At 38.5% G+C, this 20376-nt stretch overlaps 1 protein-coding gene across 1 annotated transcript in view; it reads right to left on the reverse strand.

Moving 5' to 3' along the window:
* Nucleotides 1–17404: 17404 nt before the first annotated feature.
* Nucleotides 17405–20376, reverse strand: part of NOX4 (NADPH oxidase 4) — a 161155-nt gene continuing 158183 nt past the window's right edge. Inside the window, exon 19 of the mRNA XM_080816132.1 lies at nucleotides 17405–19609. Within this exon, the coding sequence (XP_080672258.1) occupies nucleotides 19489–19609 (121 nt within the window). The 3' untranslated portion in view covers nucleotides 17405–19488. The remainder of the gene's footprint in view (nucleotides 19610–20376) is intronic.

A 20376-nucleotide genomic window follows, 5' to 3' on the forward strand; every position in this document is an offset into this window, starting at 1 on the left:
CACAAGTAGGCAGAGAGGCAGGCAGAGAGAGAGAGGAGGAAGCAGGCTCCCCGCGGAGCGGAGAGCCCATGCGGGGCTCGATCCCAGGACCCTGGGATCATGACCCGGAGCCGAAGGCAGAGGCTTTAACCCACTGAGCCACCCAGGCGCCCCTGCCCTATTTCTTGTCTTAACTGTTTAACAGAACTCTTTAAAAATATGTGACGACCACTGGGTGTTATATACAACTGATGAATCATTGAACACTACATCTGAAACAAATGATGAACTATATGTTGGCATAATTGAGTTTGAAAAAAACAAATATAAACAATATAAAAAAATAAAATAAAAATAAAAATGTGTGATCTCTATGTCTTTGCCTCCTACTTACTATTCAACCCAGTCCAGTTTTGTCTTCTGTTTCCACCTCTCCACTGAAACCCTTTTGACCAAGATCACCAATGGTCTGAAAAGTGCCAAATCTGATGACATTATGGTACTCATTCTACTTGATCCTTGCTTGATCTCTTTTTAAACTTTTTCCTTATGGTTTCTGGAATAGAACTCACTTCTTCTCAGCATCTCTTATGTGCTCAGCTCTCTCTCTAGGCATACTGAAAATTTCTTAGTTGGGCTTCTCTGAGAAACAGACCGAGGCAGAAGCTTACACGCAGGAGATGTGTTAGGAAGTACTTGTAGGACTCACACTGCTGAGAGTAACAGAAGCAGGTATGGAAGTAAGAGAAAATGGAATCCAATGGAAGCCTCACCAGCTCTACAAGGAGCTCTGCAGCCAGAATGGATATGAATAGTAGATATATATATAATACACATATGTGTATTATATATATGTGTGTGTATATATATGTATTATAAAATAATATATATTATTAGAATGAAGATGTATATAAATTTATTATTATATATTATATAGAAGTTATATATATAAATGTATAAAAATTTATGATAAGGAATTAGCTTATACAATATGGGTAATTATTAAATAAATCTGAAGTCCTTAGGGCAAGCAACTCAGGCAAGAGGATAACAAGCAAACTGGAATCCCAAGAACATGAGCTGAACGTCTTCACAGGTAGGAGTCCCTTCATTCAGGAAAGGCCAAGCCCTGTTGAAAGGGCTTCCAACTGTTTCAGCCAGGACCACTCAGAATAGTCTCCCTTATGATTGACTGAGTGGGGCCTTAGACGGTACCTACAAATTCCCTTCGTGGCAGCACCTGGATTAGTGCTTGACCGAATAACTGAAGATGCGTGAATGGGACAAAATGCTTCTTCCAGCTCTAGGAGAGAATATTCCTTGTGGCTCATTTTAGAAACATAGCGGGAATTCTGGTGCAGGAGTTCATTATAGCCAAGTTGACAGAGCAAAAGCTATTGCACATGGTGAGGAGACCATATCCTCCCGATTCGGGGCCATTCTCAGGCCACAGCTTCTAATGGACAAGCTGGCAGCTTTGGGGTGGTGCAGGTGAGATGGAGCCTTTGGATCCCATGGTCATGTGCTCCCTGCCACATCTTCTCTGCTGTACAGTGTGAGTAGCCTAGGATTCCCGCCGGAAGTCCGCTCTAAAGCTACATCTCCTACGCTTAGTTCTGACTGCAGAGCACAGACACCAGGGAGCTTCTCAAAACTACTGGTGCCCTTCTCAGAACTTCTTAATCACTTTGGGTATTGGGCATTTCTTGAAGACTTACCATGAGACAGTCAGCAGGTGGTTTTTCCGGTCCTGTTCACTCTATCTATCCTGGTCTCCCCTTGGATCTTTCCTCCACCATCAGCCATGAAGTTCTGACATTTCACTTTCCTTTAAGGGGGGCCATCTTTTCCTCAAATATCCAAGAGTGATCCTCGCATCCTTAGGCACTGTTTTCTGGGATTCTTTCAAAGATTTTAAATTCTGTATCATGGGAGATGCTCCCCTTTTGGTAAATTTTTCCTATCTTGACCAGCTTCCTTAGGATTCAGGCTCATATATATTCTCCCAGATCTTCCTGGGTTTGTATCAGCTAAATCTATATGTTGTTGGTATATATACTTTTTCCTTTTTTAACTGACTTAGTGTGTCTGCAAGCAGTTTCATATTGTTGCTTCTCCCTAATTATTCATCCGATGTCCATGAGGAGAGTTGGAGGTAGGTACTGGAAGAGGAGTGTGTTGTTTGCAAAAAAAAGTTGGTATCATTTTTAAGCAAGAGGTCTAGCCTTTAATGGGGATGAGTGGGCCACTTTTGCAGCCCAGAGGGTAAAGGGGAAGCTGAGGGTTCAAGATTTTTAAGTTCACTTGGGCGCCTGGGTGGCACAGTTGGTTGAACATCTGACTCTTGGTTTCAGCTCATGTCATGATCCTCAGGGTCATGGGATCGAGTTCCACATCTAGCTCCTCACTCATGGCAGTATCTGCTTGAGAGTCTCTCCCTCTCCTCCTGCCCCTCCTACTTATGCTCTCTCTCTCTCTAAAATAAATAAATAAATTTTTTATAAAAGATTTCTCAGTGCATCAATGCAAACGTCTCCAGCTTGACTTAGGATTCCACTCAGTTCCAACCAGAGTCCTGATCTTTAGGTATCAGAATTGAGAGGGTTAAAAATTCAAACTTTGTAACAATTCAGTTTCTGATATTATTAAGTCCGAGACTGATCATCTGGTGTTTCCGTCCTCTGGTGGCAGGGGCTGAAATCCCCTTATATTCTTCCAAGGAGGCTCTCTGGCTTTCACATATCAGCTTACATTGTAGGTTCACTGGCGTTCACCATCCACCTTAAAATAATTACTTCCAGGCTTTCATTGTCTCTTTTTCAGTGTATCATAGCAGTTAACAAGAGCCATTTGCCTTGAATTTCTCAAACCCCTAAATTATGCTTGAGTTAGAGGTGTATTCCATTCTACTATTAACTTATTCCACGTGAAGTCTGAAACAACTTCTCACTACAACAAGCCAGGAGTTGCCCACTCTCCAAAGATGATAGAATCTCCAAAGTGATAAAGTTTTCATTGCCAATTAACTGGTAGGTTTTCCCACAGCAAGATCCCATTTCAGAGACTGCTTCTTAAGACGACTTCCGACTTCCGACACCAGATGTCTTTATGTGGTTTCCCTGATGTCTCAGGTGATCCTAGAGCTATATGAAGCTAACACAGTCCTTTAGAACTGTCCCACATCAAGGCAAGGGTCTTTTAACTTCTGTTTTTCCACCCTGTCTGCTCATTGTGTATGAGCTGTCCTGAGGAGGAGGTGGATATTTGGGCAAGAGATTCCCTTCTAGTTCCTGGCGAGGGACTCAGTTATGCACAGTCTGTAGCCAACAGTGCCAAGAGCTGGGGAAATGAGTTTGTCAGTCCTGAAGGAGCAATCTGTCCAATACAACACAGCAGCCCTACGATCCTCTTCTATTCCCATTCTACTTTCTTCGTGAATTTTCTTTTCCCAAATTCCCACAATTATTGATGATTCTCAAGCTTATATCTCTAGTCCAAGTTTTTTTTTTTTTTTTCAGATTTCCAGATGGATACATCCAACTGCTTATTTTAAAAATTTACTTAAATATCTTTCAGAAATTAAAACTTACACGAGTTCTCTCGGGGCACCTGGGTGGCTCAGTGGGGGAAGTGTCTGCCTTCAGCTCAGGTCATGATCTCAGGGTCCTGGGATCCAGCCCGACATCGGGTTTCCTGCTCAACGTGGAGCTGCTCCCCTCCCCCCTGCTCATGCTCTCTCTCCCTCCTTCTCTATCAAATAAATAAGTAAAGTCTTAAAAAATAAATAAAAAATAAAAATGAACTTAATACCTTTCTAAAAATTAGTTCCTCCCCCAAACTGCCACACATGAATAAACGGCACCTATACCCAAGCCACCGAAGTCCTTTCTAATATCTCATCCCCCTTTACCCTCCATCTCGGTTCTACTTGCAATATACCTTGCATGTGGAAGGTGTCTCTTTGTTTCACCTGCCCTCTGTGGCAGAACATGCTCTCTACTGGTCTGGTCTCAACTATCATCATCCGTTGCTCAAACTACTGCAATAACCTCTTGGCTGGCTTCTACCTTCCTCACTTGCCTTTTTCTAATCCCCGTAACACGCAAAGTGGCTATTTTTAAGTGTGCTTCTAATACTTTGGAAAGCAAATATTCCTCTCTGGTTAATTCCCAGGTCCTCTCAACAAAGGTTTCCTTTTTGGGGGCCTGCCTATCTTTCTAGGCCTATCTCATTCCATTCTGCTTCTTACCCGCACATGTTCCCACCACATGGTGGTTTGTTTGCTTTTGTTTGGTTTCTAGCCCATTAAACGTGTGATTCTTTCCGTCATCCTAGCATCCCAAATACCACTCCCCTCTTGCCCCAAATTCCTACTCATACTTTAGATCTCAAATGCCACTTTCACAAAACAGATCTTCCTCTCATATTTTATTTTTCTTTCACAGCATTTGCCACAGCTTTTCATTGCATAACTATTTGTGTACATACAGTTTAATTTATTTTTTCCCTTAAAGCAAGAACTCAATGAAGACAAGGCTGGCGTTGATTTCCAGGCATATTCTCAATGCCTGACCTCTAGTAAGCACGTGATGAATATTACACGGAAGAACAAAAATGAAATCAACAAAAGTTAGATTTCAGCCAACAGAGAAAACTAAAAACAGAATGAACACAATGTGTACCTAGAAAATCACAGCAGCCCCACCTCAGCATATAAAGGACTTGCAAACACTTAGGGCTGCTGAGAGTTCTGCAAAAGGTCAAGCTTGCATTAAACTGGGTAATGCTCCTAATAAAGGAAAATGGAGAAGCCGGTGGAAAGAGTGACCCCGAAAAGAGAAAAGTCCTCCTGGAAAGATGCTCAGCAGGAAATGAAAGCACAATGACATGATAAATCTGCTAATGGCTCTAGAAGACAGTGTTCTTAGAGCAGATGGTGAGCACCCCCATTAGGGCTTCCAGAACATGATAAATCACGATGAAAAGGCCATTCATGATAGACAATACTGGAATAATTTATAAAAATAGTTCAGTTAAGAACAATTCTTTGTAGGAAGCAATCGATAAAGTCATGGGCTGGAATTAGGCATCCTCAGGCTTGGATTTGTGGGCATACAGAAATGACGAGACAGAATTGCTGTCCTTAGAGTGTCTGCAGGCCAGGAAGAAATATAAGACATACTGACATGCACAGACTATAAAGATACAGCAGATTTGACCTGGGGTCATTGGAGAAGTATTATAGAAGTTGAAAGACTTGGTGGTCTTAATATTTACAGAAGACTTTATCATATGTCATGTGAAGATCTGGGCATATTATGTATTTGAGCTCCTTCCACTGTCACTAAAATTCTGTAAGTTTAGTATTATCTTCATTGAAAGATAAGGAAGCTAGACTATCAAAAGATTAAGAGGCATGCCTGAGGCCATATTGCTAATGTGGAGCTGGGATTCAAACCTACATCTGATTCCAAAGTTCACGGATTTTCAAATATATGTTGGTGGAGTTAACTGGCACATGTATGGGATTGTGTGTTGGGTGCACTTGTGTGTGCATCTGTTGGTAGCATCAAGAAAATCTCAAGGAAGTAATGACATTTAAGCTAATCTTCCTGGTTATTCCAGTGACTGATATGCTTCAATCAAAGTTTGAATACAGGACAGAAAAGAGTATGTAAGAATTTTTGGTTTGTTTCCTTTGATAATAATAGAGCTTCTTTAAGAAAGCAAAAGAAAACCCTGCTCTCCTGTTCCCCAGATGACTACAGGTCACTGGAGTGAGCATTCTCTGAAACTTTTCACTGAGATGCTTCCTTAGCTGATGCCTCAAAGAATTTTGACTGTAGCCATTGATATTAAATAAAACAAACAAACAAAAAGGCTAAGAGCTATGGATAATGAATTTTTTTAGTGAAAAATGTTCTCAATATATACATGCGTGGAAAAATCATTTCTATTAGGTAATGTGAGTAGTCTCTAATGCTCCTCTACATTTTGGCCAATGAATTAATAAATTGGGACTGAAGCTGTATCTACATGTGAGATAGTAGCCATGGGAAAAGGACAGACACAAGAAACTTCAAAAAGAAAAGAATTAAGAGGACTTGGTTTCATAAGTAACAAAGAAAAAATCAAAATTAATATTCAAGTTTTGATGTCTGATTCTACCTTTTCCCTAACTGGTCAAATAATTAATGTGTAAGTGCTTTAAAAAAAAATCTTTGATCATATAAATGATTAACTGATTCTTTTTGGTTTTTCTTTATAATATTTTTCTCTTTCTTGAGGACTATTTTAAGATTATTTCTATGCATAGAAGTACCTCTGGCAATACCCAATGTTTCCTATTTGTATGCTCCTCAGTTATAACAACACAATGAGAACTAGATTGAATTTAGCAAGAAGTTACTGAGAACCTATTGAGAATCAGATATTTTGCTAGGAACCAGAATATAAAAATGATTAAGGTCCTAAGACTGTGCACTTCATTAAAGAAATGAACAATTACTGGAGCTGTCAGGCAAACAGACAAATAACTATGAAATTATAATGGAAATATTATCACCTCAGAGCAATATCTTAAAACACATTTTCATAAATGAGATCATTATACAGAAAAAGTGAAGAATTATCCATGGTCTAATCCTGGATTTCTTCAGGCTGGCCTAATTTCTTCCATAACACCTATCATAGTTACCTTTTTGTCTATTTATATGCTAGACATAATTCTAAGCACTATTATTATGTAATTGCTACTTTTCATATAAATTCTGAAAGTGGATATATTATCTTAATTTTAACAAGGTAGAAACCAAGGAACAGAGACCTGCCTCAAAATTGCAGAACTAGATTTTCAATTCATACCTGTCTGCTCTAGCACCCTGCTTCCAGACTTCCATAATTATCTTTCTTTATGTAATAAAATTATCATCTTTAACAGTATTGAGCACTTTCTCTGTGTCCCTAAATACTTCGTGTGTATTCATTCATGGAACTGTCATTTTTTAGATAAGAAAACTAAAGCTGAGAAAAGTTAATGAAAAAAAAATTATCCAAGATAACCGGGCTAACCTTAAGCAGGATTTTAACTTAAGCAGTATGATGCTAAATTTTAGGGAGTTTGTCTCAAAAGGAGACAAACCATTGCATTGTATGGTCAGTTCTGGAATTCTGTAGGTCCAGAAAGACAATGATCTGTAAAGTCAATTGAAACAAGTCATCGGCCTCCATCTTGACAAAGTATAACATTAAAAATGTGACACCTGATAAGCAATCAAATAGGCCTCACCTTGTCATGTGTTGACCAGACAAATGCAATCTTGGGTACGGTAATTCTTCTGTATGAAATAAATCAAACCGTGGTGAGGAAACTGGTCTCCGATCCTTTTGAAAGTGTAATAAAAATGGCTAATGGAGTCAAGTCTGTTGTTCTGTAAGTTACGAGATTTGATAAAAAGAGGTTGGAGAATGCAGGTAAGAGAACAGAGAAAAAGGCTTAGAAAAAGGCTTAGAAAAACTAATCTTCACAGCGGAGCCCACAAAGGAAAAAATGGGAACAGACAGTCTGGAGAAGAGGATGGGAAGGGAACAGAAACAGATGAGTATCAGCATTGTGGGTGGTGTCTTCATGATAGTTAACAAGAGAATATTTGAATCCCGTTCTGACAACTACTTCTGTTTTGTGTGAGGTACTCTTATTTTGTGACTATCGGGGATTGTACATGAGGTCAACAAGACGCAAGGAAGAGAAAAAGTGGCGTTAGTAACCAGGCCAGGGTCTAGCCCCGATACGGAGCTCTCTGATTAAGCGAGGCTGATCCAGAGGACCTAAGCAATAGTTCCAAATGGAGCCCTCGGCTGTTAGTAAAGGATGATTCTGGATCCAGGGCATTTACTGCTATTAGTCTGTCGGATGGAGAAAAGAAAGTGGAGAGAAAAAAGACACACAGCAAAGAAGACAGCAATGTTCAGACAGGCTGCTTTAAGAGTCAGCCACATGCATGGAATAAAGAAAGGGGAAGAGAGAGCAGAGAGTGTGGGTAAGGTCCTGCATTCACTTGCTTCCCCCGCACCCAGAACAACAGAAAGAGACCAGGTAGTGAGAGGCATGCGGGTGATGTCAGGATACCCAATATGACATGGATTTGGTGATTCTCGAGGAGGACTCGGCATAGAGTTGTACTCATAGCTAAGATTACAGCAAAAGGACACAAGGCAAAATCAATAAATGGAAAAGGTATGTGGGGTAAAGTCAGAAGGAGGCAGGCACAAGCTTCCAGGAGTCCTTCCTAGTGGAGTCAACAACATACACAGAATCCCTCCAGCAACCAGTGGCTAGTTGCCTTTGCGAACTGCTGTCCACAAGGGAAGCTCATTAGAGATTCAAAATTTTTGTTGGGGGTTGATCGCACAGGCACCCTGTACCTAGCGCTTATCGAAATTCCTGAGTCCCAGCAAAAAAGCAGGTGTTCAATGTAAATCTTATTGCTTATGCAAATGTTTAGTCATACTGAGCCACACCCAGTTAGGATGGTGGGAACACTCCTGAGAGCTAAGTTCCCAGATGCCTACAAATGACCAGCCTTATAAGCAGGTCTTTCTAAGAAGGGTAGAAGCCACAGGTCTGGATGTTTAACTTTTTCTGACCACAATTATATGCACAATCTTTTATACACAATAACCATGCCTATTAATGAATGTGAGCCAATAAAAATTCCAAACTCTGTCCAATCAAATTAATATTCCCTATTTTTGAGGTGGAAGAAGGAAAAGGATTAGAAGAGAAGCAGGTCAAGATAGAGAAGTATTTTTCTCACCTATAGAAAAGATACTCCAAAAGTTAGCTCAAAATCAGTAATAAGTGGGAAGATAAAGATGAAAGCTACAAAAAGGCACAGAATCTTCCTTCCCAGTTGCCATATCCAGGAAAAGTAGACATGGATCGTTAACCTCAATAACCCTGTTATTCATGGATTCCTTATGCACCAGTCACCTACTTGCTAAATTTTTGGGAACCCCCAAATCAATACTTGCTGTAGTTTCCTGGTCATTTGCAGACGTGCAAGGAACAAGGAAGAATTGGAGTCACTTGGGGTCCATGTTCTCAGCTGAGCTAAAACATGGCATCTCTCTGCCTTGCTTTATCTCCCATACTGCTGTCCTTTTCTTGGTTCATTTAGTGCCACATTTTTCACATGTTTATGCTTTTTATTTGTGATTTTGCTGTTTAAAATGGTCCCCAAACGTCATGAATTCTTGTCTAGTCTTTCTAAGTGCAAGATGGCTACAGTGTGCCTTGTAGAAAACTCACTGTGTTAGACAAGTTTCATTCAGGCGTGAGTTACAAGTGCTGTCAGCCATGAGTTCAATGTTAATGAATCAACAATGTGTATTAAATAAGAAATACACCTAAAGTTATGTATTGATTTGTTGATAGAAGTATTATGATCAGAGGCTCCCAAGATCCTAAATGGGAGCAACGGTTTAGGATTCACTAATTCGGCGCACGGAACAAAACTACGAGACAAAAACACGACTCAGCTGTAACTAGAGCATCACTTAGTTATAGATAGTTATACATAGAAATGAACTCTCTCAGTTTCGCATAATGTTACCTGGTTCTATAATATACTGTGTGTTAATGGCAGCGGCCATGACCATGGGCACAGAGGGATGTGGCTGGGCAGGCACGAGCCATGCCTGTGTGACTCCCCTAAGCCCAAGATAGAGAAAACTCAGAACCGAGGATAGTATGTTAGCTCAGGGGTTGAAAGGAAAAGAGACAGAAGCAGAGCCTAGGTTAATCCAAAGTCCCAAACAAATAGACTATAGGTCCCAGGGGTTCTAAGATCTATAGCTGGGCCAGGATAACAGCAGAAAAAAAAAATTAAAAATACATGCTTGAGAGTCCTGATAAAGGTTCCGAGTTAAAGCCGGTTTCAAGGCAACAGGTGGAGAATGGAGTCCATATTAAATGATGGAAAAGAAAAGCTTTGTACATAGGACAGTTTCAGCTCGCAGCTGTGGTTCCCAGGGTTGTCTGCCCGCTGATACACTTTGGAGCACACTTCTGGTTACTGACAGAAAGGTTAAAGCGTAGCTCCAAAAGGCAAGCTTCAGGAAGCTCCAACAGTTGTAACACATTACTAGACATATTGCTTCCGTTTGCTTTGAAAGACCAAATGTTTTTTCCCTTGCAAGTATCCCATCAGGGATTTAAAAATAAATAATTAACTACTTATCACCACCACCTTAAAAGAAACCTAAAGCAAACAGATAGCTATTTTAAAAACTTGAAGCCTACGTTTGTTTGGTAATCAAAACCTCCCACCAAAGTCTTTTGTCAGAACATACTGGAAATTTAATTTCAGAACTCACCTTGTCAAAATGTGTGCAAGGTGACTTTGAAATCTGTCACAATTAACAGTCACTCTAAGTCAAAGAAGTATTTTTTACACAGTAACTTGGGTCTCCATGTGAAATGCAAAACCAAGTTTTAGATGTTTGCTTACATCTCCCAGTTGATGAGACATTTATCAGCAAGCTGCAAACAGGACCTCTAACACAAGCTACTTAAAAAGATTTCTTATAGATTTCATTGCCTAATAAAAAGTCTGATGAGGAACTTTTACTGTCACACATTTTCATGTTTTTGAGTTCTGGCAAACACATTCCTGACAGCAGGGTAATCAACATGAATAAAGGAAGGCATTTTAGAGGAACTTTAAATCTTGAGGATTGAGATTTACATCAAAGTCTCCTTGATTTGTGTACCCCCCAAACATTTTTTTCCCAATTATCTTTTGTGGTTTTCCCTCACTGGTTGCTGCTGCTGAGTAATTTTACAACACTAATGCTATTAAAGCATGCACTCCTGACCCTATTGTGACACAAAGCAAATAATGCACATAGGGACTGCAAGCACATAACTGCTAATCTTGCCTTTAAATGCATTTGAACTTGACCTATTGAAATGCCCATTACAGAATGCATGACAGCTTCGCAAAATACAGGAGGCAAGACGCGAAATGAGGAAAGCAGATTCTTTGAAAATAAATCACTCGAAGACTGTAATGTGGTAGGAATTGAGGACAGTGCAGTACCACATAGTGAAGTAACCTGCTTCACCCCTACAAACAAGACACCACTTATAAAGACTCTAAAATTAGAGCACTGTAGCATCTGATTTGACCCATGAATGACTTAGAGATTAGGGAAAATAATGAATAATACTTTAATGTCAAGAACATACTTTTGCAAATATGGATGGTATAACATCTTTTACCCTGAAGCAAGTATCTTTTCACTCTGCAAAATGGTGCAAAAAGGCTTTCCAACTTTGTGTACCTGGTGAGGCATATCTTAGGACCTAAAAGTGACCACAATCATATATACCAAAACATCTTCACTCATCCTATTATCAAATTATATCACAGCCAAAGCACAAACACAACCTGGAATGAATCTTGGGCTCTAGTCAATATTATTCTGATGGGGTGGAGGAATCACAGGACGAGTTTTCAGATGGTGCTGGAACACAGGTGTGGCTCTGAGAACTTTTGGCAAGCTGCTCATATCCCACCTATGTGAATGTCAGGCAAACCCATGAGTGAGGGATTCTATTAGTATTCCTTATTTTGTGTACTTCACAGATTTCTAGAAAGGGAGATAATACCCCTTGTCCACGAGGGAGACATTTGAAGACCCTCAGTGGGTGCCTGAAGCCACAGATAGTACCGAACCTTAGATATACTGTATTTTTTCCTATATATACCTATGATAAAATTTCATTTATAAGTTAGGCACAGTAAGAGATTAAAAACAACTGATAATAAAGTAGGACGATATAACAATATACAATAAAAGTTATGTGAACGTGGTCTTCCTCTCTCAAAATATCTTATTGTACTATACTTACCCCTCTTCTCGTGATGATGTGAGATGGTAAAACGCTGACGCAAGGCAACAAAGTTGGGTGAATAACACAGGCATCTTGACATAGCGTTATGCTGCTACTACGTATTGACCTTCTGACCATACGTCAGAGGGAGGGTCTTCTGCTTCCGGAGCACGGGTGACTGCATGTAACTGAAGCCAAAACCACGGAAAGCAAAACCGCAGATAAAGGGGAATACAGCAAACAAAATCCTCTCAGCCACAGAGACTGTGTGGGTGTAAATATTTATGGCAAATGCAACGTTTAGGTAAACTTGAAATCCTCAGTGATAAAGTATAAAAACTCGACATTTAGACTTAATAATGAACAAGTTTTATTAGTTTTCTATGCAGAAAAAAATATATAATTTTGACATCTTAAAATTATACAAATAGGGGTGTCTGGGTAGCTCAGTGGGTTAAGCCTCTGCCTTGGGCTCAGGTCATGATCTCAGGGTTCTGGGATAGAGCCCCGCATTGGGCTCTCTGCTCAGCAGGGAGTCTGCTTCTCCCTCTCTCTCTGCCTGCTGCTCTGCCTACTCGTGATGTCTCTCTCTGTGTTAAATAAATAAATAAAATCTTTTAAAAAGTAAAAATAAAATTGTATAAATATTTCAGTGGGCATGATTGTGAGATTTAGAAATAATATCCCCCAACCCCCCCCAAAAAATAAAACCAAAATTCCAAACCCAGCATATTAAATTTAGAGTTTAGAATTCTTTATTTTCCAATTATACATTAGATGAAATGAAAGTTACAAGAGAGTTGAGAGGTTTAGAATTAGACCACTTTTGATTCTTCAAAGGAATATTTCTTAAATATTGCTTATTTAATATCGTCACAAGTAAGACTAGTGTGATCATCAGTTCTTTCATTAGGATGAAAATAACACGAACGTGTTCTAAAAGTCCTGGAGACAATTCTTGATTATTACTGCCAAAGGTGCACAATTAGTCTATAATGAGAGGGATTTTAAGTACATTTGTCCAACCTTTATTTGTCTAGCTTTTAAACACTATGCCATGTTCTAAAACAATAAAGGTTTTCTACAAACATACCGTGTCTTTACAATAATAAAATTACATTAAAAAATAACTATATAGATATTCTTTTTTCCAAATCTTTGCAAGTATTGACTCTAGGTTAGTGCTTCCTCTCTAGCAAGGTGTAAACTCACACCTCATTTTAGCCAGACAAGAATCAAATGCCACACTTGGATTGCTGAGCCTCTCATATTTTGATCGAACTATGCTTCCTCCAATTGCAAACCTGCCACCACTGAATGCTTATTATGAAAGCTAGAAAGTGTCATTACACAGTATTACAGAATGTCATTTTCATTCAGGCAATTTACTTTCTCTCTCTCTCAAACACACACACACACACACACACACACACACACACACAATTTAAATACAGATATCTAGAAAATAACCCAAGCTTTGATGAAGATACATAGCATGAAGTATCTTTGGTAAGAGTTAAAAAAAGATAAATTATATTTCATCCAGGAAAAAAATAACTGCAGTGAAGTGCTTTTTTTTCCTTCTACAGAATTTCTAGTTCTAAGATATAGGCCTTAGTTTTAATTCAGTGGAATGTCTCATACTCGCTTTCTCCTCCATGAAACCTTAAGTAAGACAACTTCCATCACCCTCCAGCAACTCCTAGCCTGACTGTCATAGATCAATACAGCTCTCTCTAGCCACATTGGGTCTGATCAAAATTTCTTACAAGGAACCCAGAAGGCAGCTGTACTGGACATAACAGGCAACTTTGTTTATGGGAATCTCAGAAAAACAAAGATAGATAGTGGTGTTTATTTGCTTGAGGGTATTTCTTTACTTGCCCAGAAAACGTAATTAAATACTGAGCCTTTCAGGTGCGACGGACAGTGACTCCTAAAAGCCTGCATTTTTACTTTCTCCGAGCACTGTTTTGTTTTTACTATGTTGGCAAAAAACTTACTAAGGATGATTTACCCAGGAAATTCCTCTTAACTCAGCATTTTTTTCCTCTTCTTCCCCACATGCTTGCTCTACCACATCCCAGTAAAAACGATGTAGGAGGAGGTAGAAATTACATGCATTTTTATGTACAGAGTCTAATACTCTTCAAGGATAAAGCCTATGAGTTTTCAGATTTCTAACCTAGGGCCTGTTTACTCTACACAGTGGCTGGATAAGATGATGACTCTGGCCCTCTCAGCGTAAACAGAATTGCAGTCAATTATTCCTACTTTTGAAAGCAGTTTCTACTTTTCCCTACTCTGAATCTGAATCAAATTTTAATGAGGAGAGAAAAAAAAAGAAAGAAGAGTTCCCTGTCAATGCCGCTTGGTCAGAAAATGGTGGTCATCTTTAAAACAAGGATATAATTGCCCCTGGTGGACGCCTATGTAGGCGGTTAAAGATGCTAAGCTGACTGAAGAGCTAGAATGTTCCTGGACAGTCCCCGGGAATCAAGAATAAATTGTGAAATATATCGAATCACAGAACACGGAGTACAACTCAGGTCACATTCCAATATATGTGCGGTAAGGTAGTTTACATTCTTTTAAGACTCATTTGGAAAGGAAAACCTGGAATATGTAACTGCTTTCTCCCTGGCCAATGGATTGGCTGCCATATATATTTTTAGCAGACAAACAAGGCCCTCATTTTGTCCACTATGGAGATCTCTCACCACTACAATGAATTATATAGACATCCTAATTGAGAACCAGTTTCAAATGAATGTGCAGATATAGGTGAACAAATACACTGTTAACATACAAGAGGGAACTTCTGTTTCTCAGTATCTGCACTTGTGAAGAAGGTTTCATTCTCTGGGTGGAAGGATGAAAGCGGAGAAATATGGCTTTGCAGTGGGAGAATTTTAATGTGCAGTGTATTTAGCTGAACAAAGGCCTGGCAGACTCCCCTTCTTTATTGCTACGTATATTAGAGCATTTACATAGTGCTGGTTCTTGTCTAAATGGTGGGGTTGTGTCCAGGTCAACCAGCAGCTCATGAAAGCTCTAATTCTCCTAGAAGCCAGATGCAATTCTGATCAAAGGTAAAGCTTTTGCTACAATTCTAGTCGCAAAGAAAATGTGAAAGGACCCCTAGAAACAAACCAAACATTACATTCTCCTACATTTTCCCAAACCACAGTAACAGCCAGTTCTGCCAAACACTTGAATATCTATTGAGCTGTGAAAAGAAAAGCATAATCACATCCTGATGTGTTCAGTAATTTCTCTTTCTTTGACTCCTTTTTTTTTTTGTCTTCCTAGTTTTGCTCTTCTGAGGCATTTCTTGCCCTCACCAATACTTAAATTGTAGCCTAACACTGCAGGAAGATTACTGGTAATTTTGCTACAATGCTTAAAATAAAAAATCCACTTTTAGATTTTATCAACAGGAATATAACAGTTTTGTATAGGAGAAACTAAACATTCTGTGTATTCACTTCAAAGAAAATTTCTGGTCTTTGTTCTAAGGCAACATTGCTTAACTCTTTGCTAATTTTAAGTGGCTGGCATGGCCATTTTTCTCTTCTCTCTTAATGGACCCTTCTTGGCTGAGTATTGAAGGTCTTCCGCTCCTTTTCTTTGGAAAACTTCATCTAGCTAGCTTTTGCAACTTTGTCCTTTGGGAATATCACAGTATGGGATAAAGAAGCTGCGGTAATGGAGTGGAGATTTAGACAGAAGGAAACATAGAGTTCTCATTGTTCTGTGCTGGTTGAAGTAAATGCTCATTATGCTTGATTTCATTTATTTCCAGTCTCACTTGTTAACAAAAAGCTGCTTCTTTTCTCCTGAACATAATGGTCATGTGAGAAGAGAACAATAATCATCTGTTTTAATATTAACATTTCCATGGATGTTTAGAAAGCTGGGAAGTTATGACTTCTGTTTATGAATCTAAATTTAAAATTAAATATTAGTTTTTCCTAGAAACCATACTATTCCGTATTTCTTCAAAGTTCTGGAGAGCATAACCCCTTCAGCATAATCGCCATATTTTAAAATGGATTTCTGGAAATTGGTTCTAAGTGGCAAAACATAAAAGACTAACATATTTAGAATCAGAAGATACATAGGGAACAAGACTGTGATTTTCTGCACCTGAATCTGGAATTAACGCATGGTACATTATTTTCCACCTCACACTAAATAGAGTTTACAACAAACTCATGGGACCAGATGCGTCTTATTAGATGTGTATGTGACAGGGAGGGGGACAGAGCCCTTCAGTAGCAGAGAAGAGGAAGGCTGAACTCCAGTTTCAGCTTTGTGACAAACTCAATGGTTGACTTTTTTCCCCTACCACAGTAAGTGCATCAGCACCCGTCACCATAAGGTTACTGTGATATGACTAGGTATCCCCTGTGCTGTACATCTCATCCAGTGGATGACGAAGCAAGCTACCATTTCCCTTTATGCCTTGGAGTTCTTGACCACAAAATAAGAGTACTCCTAACTTCAGCCTTTTATGTTTCTATAACATTATTGGATATGAAAATGTCCTGGACTGCACATGAAAAGGAAATGTTTATCATAAGTAGCACTTAAAAATGTGTCTTACCAGTTTGTTTAAAAACAACATCACTGTTCAAGCTGGGTTAACCTTAAGGAAAAAAAATTTTCTTAGGGTTTTTTTTTTTTTCTCTCTCTCTCTACTATCATAAATATTCTTAGGCACAAGCATTATCTGTTGATGACAATGGGCCATTTGCCTCTGACCAGCCTCTTTAGAAATACCTTACGATTTCAGTCTATTACCTGCTTGAATGCTCCAAGGAAACAGTGATTTGGGGAGTAGTAAGTAACTTGGATATGGAGATTAAATCAATTCAGCCTATCCTTTGTCTATATTGCTTTTATTTTTTAATGTAAGTGCTTCTGTTATCACAATCACCCAGCTGGCATTTTAAGTTGCTACATGAAAAAATCCAAAAAACAAAAAAACCCCTATCATTTCATTTTTAACCTGACTTAAAAAAAGAAAAAGAAAAAAAAAAGTAAGCCATGAATACATGTGTAGTATGTATGTATGTATGTATATGAATCTGTCTTTTATTATTATGGGTATGTAAAATCACACCCTTCCTTTGCATAAAGCAGGAGATCTAAAATTAAAAACTGGGGGAACGTTCTGTTGGATTCTCTGTTTGAGGGCATATAAAGAGAATTTCCTTTCCTTTGTCCACAGAGTTAATTTCCTACTAAAAATCTTATAATCAGGTTTTCAAAAAGATACATTACCCAGAAAAGATTAATAACTACTAATCTAGTCCAAATGAGAAATCCTAATCCCAGAGTGGGAGCTACTTGCCAGTTACACCACAGGCCAGGAACATCTACAGCTGCAGAACCAAACTCTGAAGGCTCTGATGCTAGTCCAGATGCAAATAGATTTTTTTCTTCAACTTGCATCCTCTTGTGAAAAAAACACTGCCTGCTTTATTTGTTGCAAAAGTAAACATACTTTATAAAGTTCTCATGATACCATTTTAATTTTAACATTTACTGCCACTGACATGACTGTTTTAAGACCTGTTGTACAAGACATAGGCCCGGGGCGGGACGGGGGGGACACAAAAATCCCTCAAAACAAAACTCTCTTCTACATGCACGATGAAAATCTAATTTATTATTACCTACAGAAGCAGAGATGACTTGTATTTAACACTCCATGTTTGAACATCAACTAGAATTTCAAAGAGACAAAGCTGTTCATCCAGAATAGCAGACCTACCTGGAAAGATGTCTCCTTTTCTGAAAAAAAATCTTCTTTTACTGAAATTAGGCATATTAATATAATCACATCAATAAACTATGATCAGCAAAGAGTCAGTATTGCACATCAAGCCTCTACTAACTCAAATTCCTTTTTACTTGTTCTGTGTTTTTATGAAAATTCTTTTTAATTTAGAAAGTGTTGCCAAGATGTACTGGTTATCAAATATGCCTTCAGAGCTAAATCTGTAGGAACATTGCACATTTCCCATATCTTTTTCTGACTTGCCTTCCCTCCACAGAAGGAAGAAGAAAGAATTCCAAGGAAAAGAAGAAATATCTATAAGTAATATGTTCAGGGGCATTCAATGTTAGGTGGTTTACCATGCTTGATTGCTATTGGTGAATCAGAGCAAAAATATGATGGTAACATCTGTCATGTTCTGTGAAACCATGCACAATTTTAACAAAGGCAAGATAAGTCATTTTACTTATTTCAGCAATGTGCTCTACTTGATAACGATTGATAGATGTCTACAAAACAAAATCACTAACCTGCAAAAACAACTAAATTCTTAAAGTAGGGAAATGGAGTTTTCCTCTGAGCCAAGAATATAATGGCCAGTGAGCACAAAGTGATAGGATCATGCAGTATTGTCCCAACAGTGACTTTAAACTTGATAATTTTCCCTTCAAGACCCTGAATACGAGACAGTGCAACAAATAATATTCCTGATTCTGAACTGAAATTCAAATAGTTAATGAAGTATTTCCTCTTGTGTAGAAAGTAAAGTACAGGGTTTGGTTGTTGGTGTTCAGGAACGTCACTGCACTTTCCATGTCTCCAGTATAAACCAATGTGTGGCAAAAGAGAGATATCGTATCCACTGAGAGACACAGTGCTCTTCAGTCTCAAAGTGCAAATTAAACAAAGTACCTTCAGAGGTGAAAAATAAGACAATCTACGTTGGGGAAGAAAGTAAATAAGAATAACAGAGGCCAAAATGCTGAACAAGGGAAAAAGTTATTAGTCTATATGTTCCATTATGATGGAATTCCAATACGATGATTTACAGTAGTGATATTTTCCTGATTACTATGCAACAGTAATAGATTAAGTAAATTGCAGATGAAAAAGACCTATTAAATCATCATGTCTAATGTATGTAAAGGAGGGCAGATTTCCGTAGACAGAGGAAAAAAGAAGAAAGAAAAATAGAAAAATAGATACTCTAGCAACATCTACCAAAGTTCATTCGGCATTAAGGCCACAGACATCAAATAGAGGTATTAGCATCAGTAGTGAGAAAGAGGAGACACAAAGTACCCGTATTAATACAGAGTCCTGTGCTGTATCTTCAAACATCTACTATATTTGCCTGGAGCTTTCCTCAATCAAAGCTGCTCTGTTTATACTCACGTATAAAATGTAATCTGAGTTTCAATGCATTTTTAATTTCATTCAATCTTGCATGTGTTCAACCAAAAACAATTTAAAGAGGACCAAGGCTATCAGCCTCACAGTGAGCAAGTGCGGTGCCTCCCTAGGGAGTTCTTGAATCTGCCATAAAAATCAACAGTGTGCATCTAATAGTTTTCTTTTCATTTGAGCACTGAAAAGTGAATCATCATAGCAACTATTCTTCAGGGCCTCTTTGGTTTCCCGATTAAACATGTAATGTGACCTGTCATCTTGCCACATCCTCTGCTTTTCCATTTTAAATAATCATAAATAAGAAAACCTTGCTACTCTTTGGCATGGTACAGCTACTTGATTCAGCTGAGCTTCAAAGTCTTAGAAATTGCACTCATTCCTTGTTCAGAGTCCTGGCTCCTCTCAAAGGCTTTCAGCTGAAAGATTCTTTATTGTATTCAAATCTTGTCCCATATGGGTTGTTTTGGTTACTCAGTTTATGAAGAGTCTTAGAAATTGAATTGGGTCCACAGCAGAAAACACCAACCGTTTTCCTGGTGAGAGAGAGGGGAAAAAGGGAAAATCAGGTGGAAAATTAGGCAGAACATAACACGAAGTATGGGTCAGGAGCATGTTTAACGTATTAAGGAAGTTCATTTCTTGCTGCTTTGCATACGGAATTAACTTCCCAATTATTTCCAAATGTAAATGATCACCATGAAGATATCTTATGTACTTCATGCTTCCCTGCTAGAATTCAGGATAATTCAAAGAATCTAATTCTGAGCACAGATTTGCTTATAATCAGACAGAAAGTGAGCAGTCTGCCCTCAGCCTTTCTATTAGATGCAGGAACCAAATCAAGAGAAGCAGCGGATAGATGTCCATCCACACTGGATCATGTCAGTCTTCTCTTACTGGATGTCTTATACGCATTTTTCTAAAGATCCCACGAATTGTCATGGGTAGTAATGAGTAAAAGAAAGAAAGCTACTACCAGTTTGAAAGGATAATTCTAAGTGACTAATTTATATCCATGTTGAAACAAAAGCATATTAATCTGTATACATTTTCTTGTTTATTTATGCACTGTAATAACTGCACCAAATGCCAAGCAGGTTTATTGTTGCTAACATAAAATTTTAGTAGATAAATTATACATCTCCCTAACAAATCGACTAAATAAATCCCAGGAAATGACTGGTATTTCACATCGATCTTCCTCCGAAGTTTGTTATTTGCACTGAATTCTTCCTAGGATACCAAAATGATTAACAATTCATATCCTATCTTGGGTAAATATAGTATGTCCTCATTATCT

The sequence above is a fragment of the Martes martes genome (assembly GCF_963455335.1).
Source record: "Martes martes genome assembly, chromosome: 10".
NCBI lineage: Eukaryota > Metazoa > Chordata > Mammalia > Carnivora > Mustelidae > Martes > Martes martes.